At 41.5% G+C, this 20,426-nt stretch overlaps 1 protein-coding gene across 2 annotated transcripts in view; it reads left to right on the top strand.

Moving 5' to 3' along the window:
- The window catches only part of prex2 (phosphatidylinositol-3,4,5-trisphosphate-dependent Rac exchange factor 2), an 86,679-nt gene that overhangs the window by 38,300 nt on the left and 27,953 nt on the right, over positions 1–20,426 (top strand). For both annotated transcript variants that reach the window (XM_069151674.1, XM_069151673.1), the window contains 15 exons: positions 116–188; positions 1,253–1,395; positions 1,734–1,826; positions 2,386–2,534; positions 2,608–2,693; positions 4,816–4,952; positions 6,439–6,556; positions 7,170–7,354; positions 9,402–9,563; positions 11,830–12,052; positions 12,153–12,360; positions 17,485–17,664; positions 17,825–17,919; positions 18,384–18,466; positions 19,372–19,462. In XM_069151674.1, coding sequence (XP_069007775.1) covers positions 116–188; positions 1,253–1,395; positions 1,734–1,826; positions 2,386–2,534; positions 2,608–2,693; positions 4,816–4,952; positions 6,439–6,556; positions 7,170–7,354; positions 9,402–9,563; positions 11,830–12,052; positions 12,153–12,360; positions 17,485–17,664; positions 17,825–17,919; positions 18,384–18,466; positions 19,372–19,462 — 2,026 coding nt within the window. The remainder of the gene's footprint in view (positions 1–115; positions 189–1,252; positions 1,396–1,733; positions 1,827–2,385; positions 2,535–2,607; positions 2,694–4,815; positions 4,953–6,438; positions 6,557–7,169; positions 7,355–9,401; positions 9,564–11,829; positions 12,053–12,152; positions 12,361–17,484; positions 17,665–17,824; positions 17,920–18,383; positions 18,467–19,371; positions 19,463–20,426) is intronic.

Genomic DNA, 20,426 nt, shown 5'->3' with positions numbered 1-20,426 from the left:
TCTCTCATCCTCCTTTTCCTTCTTTCCCTCGACTCATTCTCTCTATCCACTCTTTATGCTTATATCTGTTTCATTTCTCCTGTGTGTCCCCCCTTTCTCTTGTCTTCTGGTGCAGGGGGACTGCAGGACGAGGGAGGAAGCATTGATCTTGGGGGTGGAGCTGTGCGACAATGGCTTCATGCACCACGGTACAGCACATTTCACTTCTAAGGATTTCAAACCATTGAGTCCTCTCCATCACTGACTAAATGAGAGTTGAATGCTTTGTAGAAACCGTGCAGAGGGCGCCTGGCATTTCGCATCCTGCTTTCGAACACAACCACTATTGTTCTCTTTCCATTTCTACTCATAATCCCTTTGACACGCTGCAGAAATAGAACTTTTTTCCAATCCAGTGAATAAATTTGTACATGTGTGTGGCTGTATTCATGCATACCATCATTAACTTCATGCATACTTGCGTGCATATACATCTCTTAAGTAACGGAGTTCTGGGTACAAGCATGGTTTGCTTGACGTCTGAAAAAAGAGAACACATGGATGTTGTACGGACAGTAACCATGGTTACAGTTTGTTTATGAGAGTCAGATTTGTTTTTAACTCCACACTTCCCTCGTGCCAAAGTCCACATCATGCACTCTACAGTATGAGTCACAGCGTGTCTCCTTGTAGCCCCATGATGTAACTGCTCCAAACTACCCACAGTTCAAGCCTCACACTACAAATTACCAGTACATCAATAGAACATGGCAGCCCCAGCCATCAAACTTCCTTTCACTTCCACAGCCTACAGGGTAATTTTACCATTCGTGCCTGTAAGTTATTTGACATGACGATGTAGCTATTAAAGCTGTTGGTGCTGTATCTGATCTTGAGGGGAATGAAGTGAGGGAATGTTTGAAGGAAACTCTGTTTTTCCCCTCCTGGCTATTTTTTTTTTTTTTAATTGGTGGATATTTTGGCATAAAAGCAGGATCTCCCTTTCTCAGAATGTCTGTGTGTGTGTGTCATATATATATATATATATATATATATATTTATATATACACCATAATAATAAAAGCAAGGGTTGTAGCAGATTTACTGGAACATCATATTCTATAATTTTCATTAGTGTCTCAAGTTGAACATTTTGTTTTTTGGGTTAAAATACAGTCAATTATGAGTAAATATAATCTGTAAGTTTATGTTCTGTTGTTGTTGTTGATTTTTTTTTAAACTAATATTCATACATGGTTGTTCCCTACCACAGTTTTGGAGAAAAGTGAATTCAAGGATGAGCCCTTACTGTTCCGCTTCTTTGCTGACGAGGAGATGGAGGGGTCCAACACCAAACACAAACCCATGAAGCATGACCTAAAAATAGTTGAAAACGTCATCTCCAAGTCTCTCCTGGTGAGCGCTCCTCGGTGGCTTAATGACTGATGAAGTCACAGTCTGTCTAGTATGCTAAGGCTTGCTATAATTTGCCAACAACTCTGAACAAACTAAAAGCACAGTAAATCATTATGAAGCACACAGCTATGAGAGGGAAAAGTAATAACACGGCAAAAGTCAATTTTTTACCTCAGTAAGCGAGAAAAGCTTTCTTTTCAGAGGAGTGCGCAAATACGACAGTGTCTGCTATCTGTCTGTACCAGTATCTTCTTCTGGTGTGGTGTGTTTCTGCTCTGTGAAAATGTATTGGTCTGCTGGCTCGGGATTTTGCTGATGCGAGACATGTTGTTTTCCAGATAAGGCCCAGTGATGGAGGCTACGGCTTTACCCTGGAAGAGAGGAACCGAGTCCCCATTATCAAATATGTGGAGAAGGGCTCTCCGGCTGAGGTGAGACTACATATACACACTCAGAAGTTTTCACATATAGATACATCCACTGGATACTTTAACTGTATATAAAAGTGTCTAAACCATGCTGCCCTCAGCATTTTCATGCAGAAATCGAGCGTAATGAAGGGCGCCATATTCTGTAGGTCTCCTTTGGTGCTTAGCTTTGATCTGCTGGTTGAAAATGGGTCACTGGAGTTTTGAAGGCAAATGTGATCGGTTTGAGAGCATGACCCATAATTCCCTGCAGTCCTAAAGTAGCACTGAACGAGTCGGGAAGGTCTGGCTTGCATTGCGTGTGATTTCCTTAAAATATTCAATCTGGGATGATGAAATCCACAAGCGGATCCAGCTGTATACTGACAGGCAAAAGTTATCCTGTCTTGTGTCCCATTATAGAGACTGTGTACGTTTTTCTTTGTGATAGACAGTTTAGAATATTTGTGTTTTGATGCAAAAAAAAAGGTAATTTGAAGCAAAACAAGACAAACATTTGTGACATTAAAACCTAAGGCATGACCTTTATTATTTTATTCTGCTCTTTTCTCTTCTCTGTAAGATGTCTGGCCTGGAAGTAGGGAAGAAGTTGTTTGCCATAAACGGAGACCTGGTGTTCCTCAGGCCTATTTCTGAAGTGGAAGTTCTCCTCAGGCAATGCTTCAACAGCAAGGGCCCCCTCAGGGTCCTAGTTAGCACAAAGCCAAGAGAGTAAGTCAGACCTGTCGAAAACATCTCATTGTCTGCTGTCTCAGCTTGATACATTTACTCTTTTTGTCTCCAGGACGGTAAAAATCCCAGACTCGGCTGATGGGTTGGGTTTTCAGATCCGTGGATTTGGCCCTTCTGTGGTCCACGCTGTTGGGAGAGGTAAGAGAATCTCAATGACTTGAGCTATCTGGCTTCATCAGCAAAAGGCTTCCTTTGCCTCTCTGTTAGAGTGGCACAGCTGGCATGCAGCTGCTGCACCAGTCTTTAGGGGTGTTCGTGACTTGGCTGTGGCATGATATGATCACAATGATTTCCATGTACCTATTCACATTTTTCCTTAGCGGTTCAATTGTTCTACGTGATGGGAAAACACTCAGCTTTTTTTTTGGTGTGAATTCATCATAGTCCTTCTTTCCATCCTCTTACCTAACCCGACATGTTTAGTAGCTCCACGATCAGGGCTGGCACAAGATAAGGTCCAATCAGAAAACAATCCGTAGCCTTGTCTGGCTGTTCTCAGGGGAATTGAATCTTGTTTTTTTCTTCAAGCAATCTAGGTGAGATAGCAGAGTAGAAATTGTGCAAGGTATGTGCTTGTGTGTGAGCGTGCATGTGTGTGTCTGCATGTGTTGACTTGATATGGTTGCCTGGGAACCTGCTGTGTGTTTAAGTAGATGCTCTGATCCTCGGAGACAATGCTCATACTGTAGTAGGTGTCTAATTCTTTGGATTGTCATAACAGCTTCCGTCCCCCGGTGTCTCAGGTCAACAGGAGCAGGAACAATACCAATTAGAGAGAGACAAACTGACAGACAAGAAAAGGAGCAGTTCTACAGATAGCTTTAACATTATATTAATTCTGCATGGCAATTTTTCCTCATTGTTTTTTATAGGCAGTATTATTTGTGGTCATTTGCCACTCCTACAATGCTTTCACATGTTTTTTCCTAATGAGGTTTGTAGTAAGAATTCTACCTAGACTTGCGAGACAGTTGGTCCACCGCATTAATGGTGCCCAGAAGATAAATCTTAATGACTTTGGTGATTCTGACTTTTCCTAATAGGCACCACCTCAATGTTGACATTTATTTGTCGTGAAATATGACATATTCATGTCCACATTGGTGCTGATAAATAGAGTGTACCATGCTAATGGCACATCAAGATAGTAAATGTGTTGAACATTATTCCTGCTATTAAACCTGCTAAACACCAACATTGGATAGCATTATTATTGTGTACATTTTGGCATACTAATCTTAGCATTTAGCTTGAAGTGCCCTCACAGAGCTGTATGCTTAGCTGTAGAATCAGTCCTGTTTCTTATAAAGTAATATGAACTATAGCAGTTAGTTAACTATCTGTATTTTGTATTTACAAGTATTACAAAAAAACCTTTTTTCTGTAAACATTAGACACTTAACATTCTGTTTACCAGAGAATTTTTCCGAGGAGAAACCAAATGAGACTGGATGTTGAGAGAGCTATTGATTATTGTGCTTTATCATCCATTAGCTTTACTTGCTTATCCTTTTAGACAGCCACGGGGGGTTTGGAGTCAGTGCCAGCTGACATTGGCCGAGAGACTTATGAGAGGAAGCAGGAGAAGCTGCAGAAAGCCCACGCAGGCATGGAGAGAACATGCAAATGTTAGATACCTGTATGTTGTACAGTACTCAATTATACTGTACAATCCCTATTGTGTTATTGTTTATTATATTATTAACTATACTTAACCTGTCTGTTCCAGCTTTACCTATTCAAGTTAAGGCAGTAGAGAGACAGCTTAATAATTTCTTGCTCACCATCTTAGCCAGAGCATTACAAATTCTTTACATTGCAATGTGATGATCTATGCATGGTGTGTTTAAGGGCCCATGGAAAGAAATGGGTGGAATATTTAGTCTGACATGGGCTTCCTTTTGATAGCTGTAAACCTTGAAGTTTTCTTATGGTCTGAATCACGTCCCTCAGAGAGGCCCTCGCCTACCCCAGATAAACAACTTCTCTACTCTTCACACCACTCTCTTCCTCACACTCCTCCTGAGCTACCAAAACAGGAAACAAAGTTGTAAATACAAAGAAGAAAAAGGAATGTTGTTCAACCCACTTTTGTGTACAGGATATGGAAGATGTGACAATTATATTTTAGGATGTGCTCTTGTTGTTGTTTTGTTTTTTTTCATCCTGTTCCAGCTTGCACCTGCATGAGGATGTGCAGAAGTCATTGCCCTTGACACCCCTCTGTTCTCTCTATGCCTTTCTATCTGTCTCACGCCAGGCACGGTGGCAGCCACCGCTGGTCTCCACCCGGGCCAGTGCATTATCAAGGTGAACGGCATCAATGTGAGCAAGGAGAGCCACGCCAGCGTCATCGCTCATGTCACAGCGTGCAGGAAGTACAGGCGACCCACACAGGTGAGACAGCAGAAACAGAAAGGAAAGGCAAGAAGGGAAAAACTCCAGAAAAAACCCAGTTTTTGGAGGGAGCTGGTGTTACTCAGTGTTAAGTGTTACACAAAAAAAAGTTTTAATACATGCAAGAAAAACTGATTTATATCTTGCTTTTCTGTTTTATTTTTGTTTGTAGTCATGGTTTTAGAATGATTGCTTGCTGGTGGTGATATTTTCAGCTGCATGTTGATTGATCTGTTTGTTATGTAATGAAATTGATAGGAATATGGGAGCTTGCAGAAAAGGAGGGAAACAAGGACTCTTTACCGGGAGAATAAACATGGCAGACAGACCTCATAGCTCCTGTTTGCCTTGATATCTCACTTTTTCTCACTCTGTGACTCCATCTTTCCTTTTTTTGGGTCATTACACAGAAATAATAGTAGTTTTGGCTCCTTTAGCGCTGACCTCTGGCGCACAGTGGTTGGCTTGTTGTGGGAGACTGGCAGATTGCAGAGAGGTGGGAAAGGATCTGGAGCTCAGGGTGGGTGAGAGCTTTGGAGAAAGATGGAGACAACTTTTTTTTTTTGGGGGGGGGGGGGGGGAGGGGGGGGAGGGGGGGGGGCAGTTGACAGCAGATGAGTGTAGGAGGAGAGAGCAAGCTGAGTCCACCTGTTGAAGGTGGGAAGCAGTGAAAATAGAAACCCCAGGGTGTGTGTATGGTGTGAGTTAGTGTAGTGTGTCATTATAATTGCGCCCCATTGGGACTTCAAGCTTAATGATGCACAACAGTGTTCCAGAACTACTGGAGATCTGGTTTATATCAAGTACGGTCACGAAGGAACCGCCCTCTCTTTCTCATTCCCTGTGTCTTTATGTGTGCGGTTGTACGCTAGAAGACCACAGACCAGTAGGCAGGCACAGCATGTAGCCTTGGCAGAAAACCCAATGTGGGCTTGGGTGTGGAGAGCCAACACAGACAGATACACAGACACACACAAAGACACACACATATACACAGAGGGCTGTGCGGCATGCTAGAGTGGGTTGATGAGATTGGCATCGGATTGCTTTTGCGGTCACACCAAGCACCATGTTTCCATATGTTTGTAAAGGCTTTTCACTGTGTGCTCTACCAAACCAACTGTGACATTGTACACCATATCAGGGCAGAGTCAGCTAAACAACACCCAGCCTCGGCTTGTGTGCACACAGTTATATATTTTCTATCGCGTCAGAACAGAAGAAGTGCCACCTGTTAATCACAAGTGAGAATGGAGGGATATGAGTGATGCTACTGCAGACTGATGTGTGTTGACAGTTGTGTACATGTGGTACTGTAATGGCTTCAGTCAATTTAATTCTAAGTGAAAGGACACATCTGTTTCACAGTTAACAAACGTTCAAAGTGTAAATAGAAAATTCTGCCCCTCTCAACTATTTCATAATTATTATGAAATTCTTTTCATTAAAAGTCTAAATGGAATCTTTTATTGGATTTTTCATGCAGCAAGATACTATTAAGTGGGTATACAACAGCAGCGAGAACGCCCAGGAGGACAACCAGAAAACTAACCAGAAACCCACCGCAGAAGAGAACGGAGATGGATTTGAGTGCAAAGTGGAAGGTGACCACACACACACACTCTCTCACACAAACACATGCACATTCACAATATACATGTAAATTACCCATTTGGGAAAATAAATTTCTGCTCAAGGTGTCTGTGGATGTAACGCAGGCCTGTTCGCATGAACACAAGTTCTTTGCCTTCCTCACTGAACAAGTGAGACACAGCACCAAGCAGGCTCATCTGGAACGTGTTAGTCTGAGAACAGACGTATATTCTGGCTCATCAAGTGTTAATTCCCCCCAACAATTTATAGATCCCAATGAGAACATTAAACGGGAAAACAATTCCCTTCATAACAAACAGCTCCGGAGGACGATTTACTGCGGTATTAAGTCATTGCGTTAGCATAGGGCCGGTTAACTTAATGCTCTTGGAATTGCTTGTCATTTTCTGGGGGTAGATGGAAGGAAGCCACAAGCAGAGGGTCTTTCTCTGAAATCTTCTACAGATTTTGTGGTCTGATGCCTCCTACAGTGCTAAGTGTGATGATGGAAACACTTGCATCACATAATCAGTACATAATTTCAGTAATTCCTACATGTGTCCTGCCTTGTTTGTCTGCATATTTACATAAACGCCAATGTTTTTTGTGTTTCTCCAACTGCAGAGGTGATGGACAAATTCAACACTATAGCCATCATTGACGGGAAGAAGGACCATGTAAGTCTGACAGTAGACAATGTGCACCTGGAGTACGGAGTGGTGTATGAGTATGACAGCACAGCTGGAATCAAGTGTCACGTGATGGAGAAGATGGTTGAACCCAAGGGATTCTTCAGCCTCACTGCAAAGGTATTCTGTCCACTCAGTTAATCCAAACTTTTAGTGGGATGGATACAGACTGAAAGATGTGATGTAATATCTGTGTTGTTGACCTTGTGAACAGTGTAATTATCATCAGTACATTACAGTTCATTTTCCATACTGGATGATTAATGATTAAATATAATTCTCTGGACTTTATGCTGATTGCTTGGATGAACATCTGGTTAGGTGTTTAATAATGTTGGACACAAACTTCTTTTGAAACATAGAACAATCAATTTTATTGGCATTTGATTGGTTTTAAGGCAGGAAATGCAGGTGCCCAGTTCACTTTGTGGCAACAACTTGTTATTTAGTAAAGTGATAATTTGATTAATTAAATTGTTTTGGATGGTTCACAGTTAAAGCACAAAATATTTGCTTTTATACCTAAACTTGATATACTGTCTTCGTTTGGGAGCCATTCGTCCAAAATCTAGTTTTAATACCTTTATCGTTTTAGTTAATATTAGTCTTAAGTCTTTTATTCCAGCAGGAGAGTGCAGGTTAAGTTTTGGTGCCCTGGGTAAAATAAACGGAGTCTTCTACACCGGATGGGGGAACCTGGACATACCCACGGCTCATTTTTGCCCCAGGGCCTCCTTGTTGGTTAATCCAGCCCTGTTCAGCCCCTGAGAAATGTCCTGTTTAACTAATCATAATCACCTTTAGCTTAATTTATACAGCAAATGTAGGCTGTGAAATGATGCTGTTTTCAATCCTTTGTGGTCATGAGCAAAAAAAGAAAATGAGATAACAAGTATAATATATGATATGATATATGATAGATAGTGTTGTTTATCACCACAGAGCTGCACCTCGTTTAATGGGGGATAACAATCACGATGTAAACAAACTATGACAAGAGGAGCAGAAGATTAACTAAAAAAATGACAAGTTATAATTTTTTTTAATATATTTTTGCTATTTGAATGAAAGTGAAATCTGAGTAAGATTTGCAATCACATTTGGACTGATCATTCAAAAGATCTGTGTAATGGCATTTTTCCAGTTTGAAATGATTCACACAAACTCCAACATAAATTCCATGGCAATGTAAAGTCTTTGAGTTCTTCAGTTCAGAAAAAAGTAGTAGCTTTCCTGCTGTGTAGATTAAGGAACTTAATGCTCGTTGAGACTGACAGCTTTATTTTAGTCATGTTACTTCCAAGCCGGGTTAAGTGCATGCTTTTACATCCCGGCAGTGCTGTTCACAAAGTGATCATTATTGATTTAAGATACACGGAAGAATGAAGATTCACTCAGACATACAGTAGATTCACACTTGATGTAGAAAATAAAAATAAAAAAACACTTTGCTGGCTCTTTCTGTCAAATCCCATAATAAAGAACATCTCTCTTGTTTATAACAAATTAGCTCAGATCATAAGTTGAGTGCATGTCTTAAACCAGTCTGGACTTATAGTTCCTGTGTTCTAAGCTGCATCTTAAATGAAACCCAATGACATGCATAAAAATAAAATTCACCATATCCCCTCTCGATATATAGTTTCCCGTTCTTCCAAAGTGAGCGTAATTTTAGTGTTATTATAAACATCTGCCCCAGCCTTCCACGTCGTCCTCTGAGATCTCTGTGATGTTGAATTTTAATGTTAGTAAAGCTGTCGGGGCGCATTGGTTGTCTCGGGCTTCAGTCTCTTCCTGCTGTTACATTTCCTCCCCTGCTTTATTCTCTTCTCCACTGGGCATCTGATTAAGTAGGCTCAGAGCCTGTCATGCTCCGCATATCTAATCTCTGATCTGTAGAGTCAGAGTCTTCATATGTACAGCATATGTGTCACAGTCTGGGTTTTTCTCCATGGATTTATGACGAGCACATGGAAATTTCAGATATTTTAGTTTAACTGCTCATGAAATGCTGCAATCAGCTCTTCAGGCGAATTTCAGTTTGTTTTCCGGTGAATACGGAGGTTTGTAGTTAATTTATATCCCATTAGTTGCTCCCAAAGGGATTTTTGAATCATTTGTGCTGAATTTCATCATTCCTGTGTTTGTTTACCTTTTCTGTGACCAGATCCTGGAGGTGCTGGCGCGTAACGATGACACGGTAGTGCAGATGTGCGGCAGGCTGAGTTCAAGCTGTGATGTGATCCCTGAGGAGCTGCAGGTACGCTTCAGTGCCATGTATGGTGAGAGGGCGGAGCACATCAACCGACGCATCACCAACTACAGAAAGGTAACCATCCGGAGCTGCTCTGATGAAAAACTGAGAGACCCTTCATCAGTCTCTCTACTCTGGATTCAATTTTTCTCCACGGCCAACTGCATATGTATAATTTTACACAGATTGAAACCATGAATATTGACTCTGTCTCCAGCAATTCTCCGTAGATTGACAATAATTGAAACAGGATGCAGCTGGAGTGGAAATGCCACTTTTACATAGTTTGTGAGTCTGCTGTGAAAAGGAGTGGAAATCCTGCTGAACCAAATCAACATAGATGCAGTGTGATAAACCTTTATAGTGACCTCCACTACACACCGGCTGTGATTGAATAGAAACTCCTGCATAAAGGACCCGGACAAGTGAAGAAAACATACTGAAAAGGCAAATGCTTGTTTTCTCACTGTGTTGACATCAACATGTCAAAGTGCATCATTCCTTCAACACATTGCAAACAAGCTGAACAATAAGCACAAATGTCAGGAGGCTGCTATATGAAAATGTAATCATTTCTCACTGTCCTATAAGAAATATTTCGACTAAAGGTCTGCCACAGGCTTCCAAACTGTGTCACTGACTTTGTGACTATGTTCACAATATGTAGTATTAGCTAGCACTGTGTTTGTAATTAGGTTATAGCTAGTTGTTGACAGTACCAACGTTGTTTCATCACTTTTCATTCACATCTGCAAGCATGTGTCTATAGGCAAAACAATGCATGCAAGTGTGCGTGAGAGGGAAAAGATCTGACTCCATATTAGAGCGGGCCTTGGATTAATTACCAGTCATTTATAAATATCCATGCAAAGCCACAGCCAGGACTTTTGTTGTGTAAGATCTTGTGCTCTAGAGCATTCCTCCTCAGACCCCAAGAGAGAAAGGAGGGAGGAGGGGGGGGCAAAAAATAAAAGAAGAGAGGGACAGAAAGACAAAACAAAGCGATTAGAAGGAGAGATGTGAACTTGGGCATGGACGTAACAGACAGGAAACATCGAGGTGACTCCACAAACTCCAGAGACAGTCAGTTCATTGCCCATCTGGAGCATATCAGCGTACTTTGAGCTGCAGCTTCATACTGCAGTTATCTGAGATAACTGGGGAGCTGTTTAACTTCCTTATTTAACATACAAATTCATTAATTCTTGCATTGTCTGTCATCCCAAATTGCTCGAAACAGATCCAATGGCTTGTAGCATCTGCTTGAAGGATGCAGACCCTGTGATGGAGAGTTCAAGGATAGTGCAACCAAAAATTGCAAAAACAATTCGATCCGAGCAGACCTCCTGACTCCCTGTGCTTTGTGTTTTACATAGAGATTCTATCTTTCAGCAGGTTAAGGAAGTTTATTTTCATTGCAAGGTTGGATGGAGTTTGATGTCTTGTACAAGTTGTGTAGTATTCAGCCATGGTGGAGGATTTGAATTTATTCAAGTGTACACAGGATCCATGTGTTGAAAACTTGTCTGAAATAATCTTTATTATATTTGAAGCAACATCATTTTCAATGGAAAAAATGTGTTTGATATTACAGTGGTAAAAATAAAACCACAGTTCCTCTGCAGCAAATTCAAAACAGGAATTTACAATCTGGAGGTTGTTGCACATGTTACACATCAAATCACAATTACAACATGATGATATGAGCCGTGGTGCACTATTTTAACTCGGTTTGTATCCATTTAGATGATGAAGTGTTGTATTGGGGTCTGGAGTTCTTCACATATGAGAGCAATGATAATCTGACGAGTCTGCCTTGAATCTTTGATTTGGTTTAAATATTTGTGCTGCCATCTAAAAAGCAGGAATGTTAGAAATGTACAGTAATGAGTGTTCGTGCTTCTCTTTTTCGGCCAGATCTTGTATATGTAAAACAAAACAGCACATTTAGTTGACATATATTCTGTCCTGTGTTTCACACGGAGCCTCTTATTCTTACACGGCTGAGGAACACGTCAGCTAAATAATGCAAAGATTAAGATTCCAAAACCTTCCTGTTCTAAATGTATTTCATTTTCTCATCCCGGCCTTTGAAGACTATTGATGCTGCTGTAGCGAAAAAAATTTCCCCTCGGGGATTAATAAAGTAACTACCTATCTAACCTAATACAAACTTATCAGCCACCTATCAAGAATATTGAAGGGTTACATTCCCTGCAGTAATTGCCAATATGGTGCAAAATCTCAATTTGGTTTTTAACTTAATCAGCCACATTAAAGAAAATATATAGACATATTTTAGCTCTAAACTTTTGGTATCTCTCTTGTTCTTTTATATCAGTTTTCCCGGGTACTCAAGAACAGGGCATGGCCCACCTTCAAGCAGGCCAAGGCCAAGGTGTCCCCCCTCCATAGCAGCGACTTCTGCCCCACAAACTGTCATATCAACGTGATGGAGGTGTCCTACCCCAAGACCACAACCTCTCTGGGTAGTGCCTTTGGTGTGCAACTGGACAACAGGAAGAACACTCTGGAGAAAGGAGGACGCAGCAGTGCAGAGCAGGGTCAGCATTAAAAACACCTACGCAGAATTTTACATATTCATAGTAAAACTAAAATGTTTACTGGTGCTTTTTTTTTTTTTCCTGATGTGTTTATCTTCAGGTAAGCTGAATCCCATGGTAAACATCCAGCACACCATCACCACTATGGCTGCACCATCAGGTCACAGCCTGGGCCGGACTGAGGGCCATGGCCTTCGTTTCCTGCTCAGAGAAGAAGACCTGGTCACCCTGGATGCATATCAGAAACTTCTCTACAAACTCACTGCTGTTGTCAAGGAAATGGAGACACATGGGGCCCATATTCACGAGTGAGTGATGACATGTTCATACCTAAAATTATATATAATATATGTACCTGTACGGTCACTTGCGTGTCAAATTCTCAAACAGAAATGCACACACACACACACACACACACACACACACACACACACACACACACACACACACACACACACACACACACACACACACACACACGCGCACAATCCCACGTTTACCTTCTCATGTGCACGACTCTATGCAAACATTTCCATGTAAGGTAGAGCGTTGTCTTTCATAAAATGGGCTCTAACTTGAAATAAATCTGTTTGAACATATTCTCCACAAATTGCAAAACAAAGGGTGAAATTGAAAACACATCAAATCACTTTTTGTTTATGATGGGAAGAAAATACCCTCCGACTGATTCTCTTTGATTTGATTTTAAGGTTACTTTGAAACCAGCTTGCCTCACATAACAAGCCGTAACCTTAGCAGCTGGCGTGGTCCATGTGCTGCATCTGGCACATGGTGTGGTCATTACTCCAGCACCTGTGTTTGCGCTGTGCATGTGACAAAGACAGAGGGTGGAGGAGAACAAAACTGTTTCAGTCTGGTGGTTTTCTCTTCCAATTTGGAAAAGAGACAATTTGTGCATAAAGGTGTGTTCACAGTATATTTAAATCAGATACAGTGGTGTGAAAAAGTGTTTGCCCCCTTCCTGATTTCTTATTTTTTTTGCATGTTTGTCACACTTAAATGTTTCAGATCATCAAACAAATTTAAATATTAGTCAAAGATAACACAAGTAAACACAAAATGCAGTTTTTAAATGAAGGTTTTTATTATTAAGGGAGAAAAAAAATCCAAACCCACATGGCCCTGTGTGAAAAAGTGTTTGCTACCCTTAGCAGCAACTACTGCAATCAAGCGTTCGCGATAACTTGCAATGAGTCTTTTACAGCGCTGTGGAGGAATTTTGCCCCACTCATCGTTGCAGAGTTGTTGTAATTCAGCCACATTGGAGGGTTTTCCAGCACGAACCACCTTTTTAAGGTCATGCCACAGCATCTCAATAGGATTCAGGTCAGGACTTTGACTAGGCCACTCCAAAGTCTTCATTTTGTTTTTCCTCAGCCATTCAGAGGTGGACTTGCTGGTGTGTTTTGGATCATTGTCCTGCTGCAGAACCCAAGTTGGCTTCAGCTTGAGGTCACCAATAGATGGCCGAACATTCTCCTTCAGGATTTTTTTGGTAGATAGTAGAATTTATGTTGGCTTCAGCTTGAGGTCACCAATAGATGGCCGAACATTCTCCTTCAGGATTTTTTTGGTAGATAGTAGAATTTATGGTTCCATTTATCACAGCAAGTCTTCTAGGTCCTGAAGCAGCAAAATAGCCCCAGACCATCACACTACCACCACCATATTTTACTGTTGGTATGATGTTCTTTTTCTGAAATGTGGTGTTACTTTTACACCAGATGTAACGGGACACACACTTTCCAAAAAGTTCAACTTTTGTCTTGTCAGTCCACAGAGTATTTTCCCAAAAGTCTTGGGGATCATCAAGATGTTTTCTGGCACAAATGAGACGAGCCTTAAATGTTCTTTTTGCTCAGCGGTGGTTTTGGTCTTGGAACTCTGCCATGCAGGCCATTTCTGCCCAGTCTCTTTCTTATGGTGGAGTCATGAACACTGACCATAACTGAGGCAAGTGAGGCCTGCAGTTCTTTGGATGTTGTCGTGGGGTCTTTTGTGACCTCTCGGATGAGTCGTCACTGCGCTCTTGGGGTAATTTTGGTCAGCCGGCCACTCCTGGGAAGATTCACCACTGTTCCATGTTTTCTGCATTTGTGGATAATGGCTCTCACTGTGGTTCGCTGGAGTCCCAAAGCTTTAGAAATGGCTTTATAACCTTTTCCAGACTGATAGATCTCAATTACTTTCTTTCTCATTTGTTCCTGAATTTCTTTGGATCTCGGCATGATGTCTAGCTTTTGAGGATCTTTTGGTCGACTTCACTTTGTCAGGCAGGTCCTATTTAAGTGATTTCTTGATTGAGAACAGGTGTGGCAGTAATCAGGCCTGGGTGTGGCTAGAGAAATTGAACTCAGGTGTGATAAACCACAGTTAAGTTATGTTTTAACAGGAGGGGGCAAACACTTTTTCACACAGGGCCATGTGGGTTTGGATTTTTTTTCTCCCCTAATAATAAAAACATTCATTTAAAAACTGCATTTTGTGTTTACTTGTATTGTCTTTGACTAATATTTAAATTTGTTTGATGATCTGAAACATTTAAGTGTGACAGACATGCAAAACAAATTGGAAATCAGGAAGGGGGCAAACACTTTTTCACACCACTGTAGGTATGTATGTGTTAGATCAAAGTTTTCTGCCTGGCCTCTCTGTATTCATCATTTTTTAAATGTTTTTGGCATTGATGCAAGGTTTATTGTTAGGAGGCAACAGAAAGGAAATGGGAAACACTGCTACAGTCCTACCCCCACCCCCTCCTCCAACTGCCACCGACCAGGAAATACAATCTCAATGAAGTGATTAGGCCAGGTGCCCTCTGGAAAAACCATTCACCAACAATGGACCACTGATGAATGCTTACACAGTGTGGACATAGGCCACTAATAGTACACTTAATGGTATCTTTTTCTAAGTAATAAAAAAAAAATTTCATTTACAAATTTCTGCTGGAGTAGTGGGTGACTATTTGTGGACAGATCACTGATTACAATGCGAGCTTTGAATTTTCTAGATGATCATTTGATTGATTTAGCCATTAGGAGTCTCCTCAGCTAAGGCAGCCGCATTTTGGAGAATGACATTAAAAGTTGCTTGATGGAATGGAGCTGTCACCTCACCGTGGTAATCACGACAAGAGTCCACAGCCGGGCTCGTAATGACTGAGTCTGGACAAATTTTGTCGTGCTCCTGTCGGTGCCAATTAGCTTAGCCGCATCCACGCACATTCTAATCATCCGAGACACATCTAGCGAGGCGATAATGACCTTTACCGTCTGCTATCTGTTCAAACATGCAGACGTAGACACACATGCACACTTCAGGAGCTTGTTAAGGGTGAGCTGTTCGGGTGGGCGTTAGTGTTTCGCAGCACTGAAACTAATAAGTTGTGTTGCAGTGCGGGTGCATTGCTTTGACCTCTGTGGATGTGCTGAGCCTTCCTGAGCTCTCAATTAGATTAGTTTGTATATTAACCTGTTCACTGACTGACCAAGGCTCATTACTGCTACCACACCCCCCCAGCCTCCCTCTCTTCTCTCCCCTAGTTTTGTCCGTCTGTGTTTTTGTCTCATTTCCTCTACAGCGTTGTATCTACGCACCAATCAGCTCACGATGGCACAGACATCCCTCACTCCCTGTGTCTCTTTCTTTTTCTGTACTGGGTGTGACCGACTCTGACATCACTACTTTTAAATGATATAATTATAAACTGAAGTGGCTATTTTGTACGCCATGTCAAACACAATCCTCTCCTGTTCCCAGCTTCACGAGAGGAAGTTCAGTGCATTGATAGTAGATTAGAAACATCCTTAAGTAATTTAGGACAAGAAAACAAGTGGACGTAGCATGATGTTACATAATTTCTTGGCTGACTCTCAAGGAATCCATTTTAAGGTAGCGACTTGTGAACCTTTGTCTCAGGGCCACAGAGAAGGGGACATGTGCGGTGACGTGCTTTATATCAGGATCTCCTCCCTTCCTGGAGTAAATACCACCCCTCCCCACTTCCCTTCTCCATTTTCATATATTTTCCTTATTCTGTGCACATGATAATAACGTCATGACTGGCAGCAGGTTGAGAGCGATATAGGGCCCCCTGACTTAGTTATCTCACTGTGGATTGAAGCGTTATGCAAATGGTCTACCACGAAACTCCCCGATGTGGAGCATTGTAATGCAGATGCACCTATAGATGCGTTGCAAGCGATTAAAGTCTAATGGTTTCATGTGTGGAAGTGGGTTAAAGAGCTTTCTGTGATTTGTTGCAATAAGCAGGAGTGTGCGTTGGCCTACTCTCGTTCTTTTGTTTTCTGCTTTTTTTCCTGTCTTTCTTTCTATTTTTGAAGGCCCTTCTGTGATCCAGTCATTGTTATTCTGCCTTGCTCCCTCCAATAGTTTGCGCCCCAAAAGGCCCCAAACTGCGCTCACTGTTTTATTAACCGATAGCCAATCACAGAGCCTGGAGAGCTTCTCCATGGCGATGGAATGCCACTCTGCTTTGGAGGGGCATTTTGTGGTGGCTCCTGGAGTGGACCATAATGAGGACATCTTCGTGGCCTAGTCAGCGTGTGAATGGGTAGAAAAGGCAGTCAGTGGAGAGAGAGGAATGTGGGGGAGAGGAGAAGTGTTTAAAATCATAAAAAGAAGCATAAATCTGAAATGCATTTGGCTGGCATGTGGGAGACAGGTTGTTTATTTTGATGCAGCACCAAGTGGCCTCCAGGAGCCCCTCCACACTGCCTCCACTATGAAACGTCTTGAGGGCCGATGGTATGACACAATGGAAAATATAAGTAGACGCAAATAGAAATAAGTCTGAAATGTAAACAGACATTGCGTGTCAGAGTGTGTGCGTGGGGAGAGATAAAAAAAAAAAAAAAGAGTCCTAGCCTTAAGCATTTATTAGAACATGACTTTAAATGCCAACATGTGTTGCTGCAACTGTGAAAATATCCTGTCTCGCCTCTTCCTGCTCTTCTGATAGCTGCCTAATAGAATACAAGCCAACGGTAATAGTGAGCGGGGAGCTGATCTCTGCAGCCTGGTTGCAGCTTGTTGACACAGCTGCACCTTCGCTACGTGTTTGAACCTATTAATACAAGGTGGATCCCTGACCATCTGAAGCTGCTGTGCGGAAGCCAAACACAAACAGGTTGGGGTTTAGTTTGGCCCACTCAGTTAGCTGTTGGAGTCGACTACGTGTGTGTAGGCTCCGGTGCATACTGTACATACTGTATGTACAGCTCCAAACGTTACGGTGCTGGGACGTGTTTAAGAGCTCTCTGTGTAGCATTAGTCTGATGAAAGGAGCTGTTTTTGTCATGCTGTCTTGTGTTTTCTGTGTTTTAATGAAGCCATAGGTTTAAATAATACCTCCTCTTTTTTTCACCCTCCTCTTCTCGCAACATCAGCCTCCTATCCTCCATCACCCATCCTCCAATGTCGGAGATGAGGACCCCTGAAAGCTACATCTCTGCAGAGAGTGAGGGGGAAAAAGGTGAAAAGAACGGGAAGAAAGTGTGTTTTAATGTGACAGGGGACGAGCAGGAGGACTCTGGACACGACACAATCAGCAACAGAGACTCATACAGGTAAACACAAGATGTACATGGAATACTTTCAGAGGAAGTCTTAACATGAATGCTTTACAGTATTTACATACAATATAGTTTAATATACCATGCCATATGCACTTTTAAGACATTTTTAGGATACTGTTTCCTGAACTGTTTCCTTAAAATTTCTCATCAGTGACTGTAACAGCAACAGAAACTCCATCGCCTCCTTCACGAGTATCTGCAGCAGTCACTGCAGCTCCTACGTGCACAGCGACGAGATGGACTCAGGTACACAAATGCAACACACTGGACACAATCATTATTCTCCTCCTTTTGTGCAAGCAGCTTGTTACGACCCACAGTTCTGTCTTAAAGTTAACCGACATCTAGCGCCCGTATAAATAAGGAAAATCTGGAGTCCTGAAGTTGAATCCCATTGGATGTGACAAGTATCTTACACAATTGTGTATCCTGTCAAATAATCTTTCCCACCATCACTTGAGATGCCGCCGTCACACTCACAGCAGCAACACTCACTGAATGTGATGTCAGATATCGCCTCTTTTTCTTTACCATAGAAGTAAAGAAAATATTCAGTACATGGAAAGAAAGAACATAAACTGACACAAATACTGGCTTTTCTTTCATCAATAACATGTACAGTAGCTGCTGTCAAACCACGGACAGCACAGGTATTATTTAATACAGTACGGTTGAGGACTAATGCTGGAGCTGTGATCAAACTTCTGCAGGAGATGAGATGCCCTCCAGTGTGTGGCTGTCCCATGATAAGCAGAAGAAACTTCACAGCTTTCTTGAGCATCTGTTTAGCCAGGTGGGTCAGCTAATCTTTTTTACAAATGTGATTGATGTAACTTATTAGTAGGAAGCTGAAGAAATAACTTTTCTCATTACCTCATATTTTTAAAATCCTTAAAAGTTGTTTTCCCAGAACATTTTTCAAATGTGTTTTGTCTTACTGAGAAGTCTTATAAATTAATTGATCCCCTAAGGAATATGCTCAACTTGTTTATTGTTATTATTATGTGATACATTGAAAATGACCTCAGTTTCATAAGTCTGACGCATTATTTACCCAATTAGAAGATGTATCAGCCCATTTACAAAATGCACATCATCATAAATTCAACTATTATTTTCAAACGCAAACAAGTTTTTATGTGCAAATTATTGTTGTTAGAGATCAGATTTATTTATACTGCTGTGTATGGAGAGCAGGATTTTTGAATTTAAAAAAAAAAAAAATTGTGCTCAGGAAGGGTAAATTGTGAAAGCCTTGATAACCCTTGACCTCTCTGGAACCTTAAGACCAAAGGTCAACCAGATCTGATTGCACCTATACACACAGGCATTCGCCACCCACGAGAAGTTCTGTGAGGATGTTTCCATTGGCAGTGGAAAAGCAGAAAAAAAACAAACCCTGATGCATTGCTGTCTCTGCGCTTTTTGGGCTGCTTCCTGTCATTTCTTTTATTGTGGAGCAGTTTCCACAGCTTTGTTTACTTACCACATAGCAAACTGTGTTCACTGGGGCTCTGTGGGATTGTGTGTGTGTGTGTGTGTGTGTGTGTGTGTGTGTGTGTGTGTTACAGAGAGAGCGAGAGAAGCAGGTGTTGTTTATGTCTGGCAGCAGTTTCTGCTTCCGTCCGCAAAATTTAGATTTTGGCTTAGTGGGAAACTGTATCAAGTGTACCAACCTGACCTTTGTGTTTTCTTCAGGTGGACTCAATCACCAGTATGTTGAGAGGAGCGGTAGTGGCTCGGGCATTTGAGCAGACCAAGTGCTTCACACCTGGGAGAGGATTACAAGGTAAAACACAATAACACACTGCTGCCTCTGCACCTTTTACCAAATTTCATTACACAGTATTTTTTATTTTTTTTAATTGTCACAAAATGTTTGTTTTATTTACATCTCTATTATTCCCCTTTTAATATATCTCATTGCAGCAGATTCTGCTACAGTAAAAAACTAGCACCAATGCTAACATAAAACAGAACACACACTGAAAATGTTACAGCCGCCTGCGCATAGGGGCTGCGACTTCCTGTTGTGTAATGTGTGAGTGCACAGATGTGATTGCAGCGACATAGTGGAGAGTGTTGTAGGTGGATTCCAGGCTGTAAAAAAAAAGATTTACAGCCATTTCTCCTCTCAATATCCTTCCATTCTGTCTTGCCACTTCTCAGCTTTTCCTGTGCCCTTCTCTTTATAGTGTTGAAAAAGCAGCGTTTAGGTTGGGCACTCATCCTCACTTTACGGTTATTGTAGAGCTACTTACCAGTCAATGGAAAATGTGACCCTGTAAAAGTTATTGTGCTTAAACAGTATCTGATCATCTCATCATTTTACTCTGTATATTTGCCGCTTGACCTCATCTTGGCCTGGGTATTTAGCTGCAATGTCTATTGTTTTGTTTTATCTTTCACAAAAAAAATTAGGAAATGTTGTCTGAAAGAGCTAACTTTATCCTTATCAGTCCCCACTACAAATACAAACTAGCCCTTTCATCATCTGTTCAGATGACTCGACCCATTTTGGAGATAAGAGAGACGAAAACTCTGTAAGCATGGTCACAGATGGTGGTCTGTTTTGTACTACAAACTCGCATATGACAACGTTTTTGCTGATTTTATGTCCTTGAATGTGACTTATATGATGTGTGATGTGCACTAAAAGCACAACATGCAGTTATTCTGTATGTTTTGATAAGTCAACTTACCCACTTGGCACTCACACTCCCCTCTCATCTCCAGCTGTCCTCAAGTGAGTG

The sequence above is a fragment of the Embiotoca jacksoni genome, unplaced genomic scaffold, assembly GCF_022577435.1.
Source record: "Embiotoca jacksoni isolate LCO1_2020_lvr unplaced genomic scaffold, fEmbJac1.0.p SCAF_17, whole genome shotgun sequence".
Classification (NCBI taxonomy): domain Eukaryota; kingdom Metazoa; phylum Chordata; class Actinopteri; family Embiotocidae; genus Embiotoca; species Embiotoca jacksoni.
The sequence above is the reverse complement of the archived record's forward strand: the minus strand, read 5'-3'. Positions and strand labels throughout refer to the sequence as shown.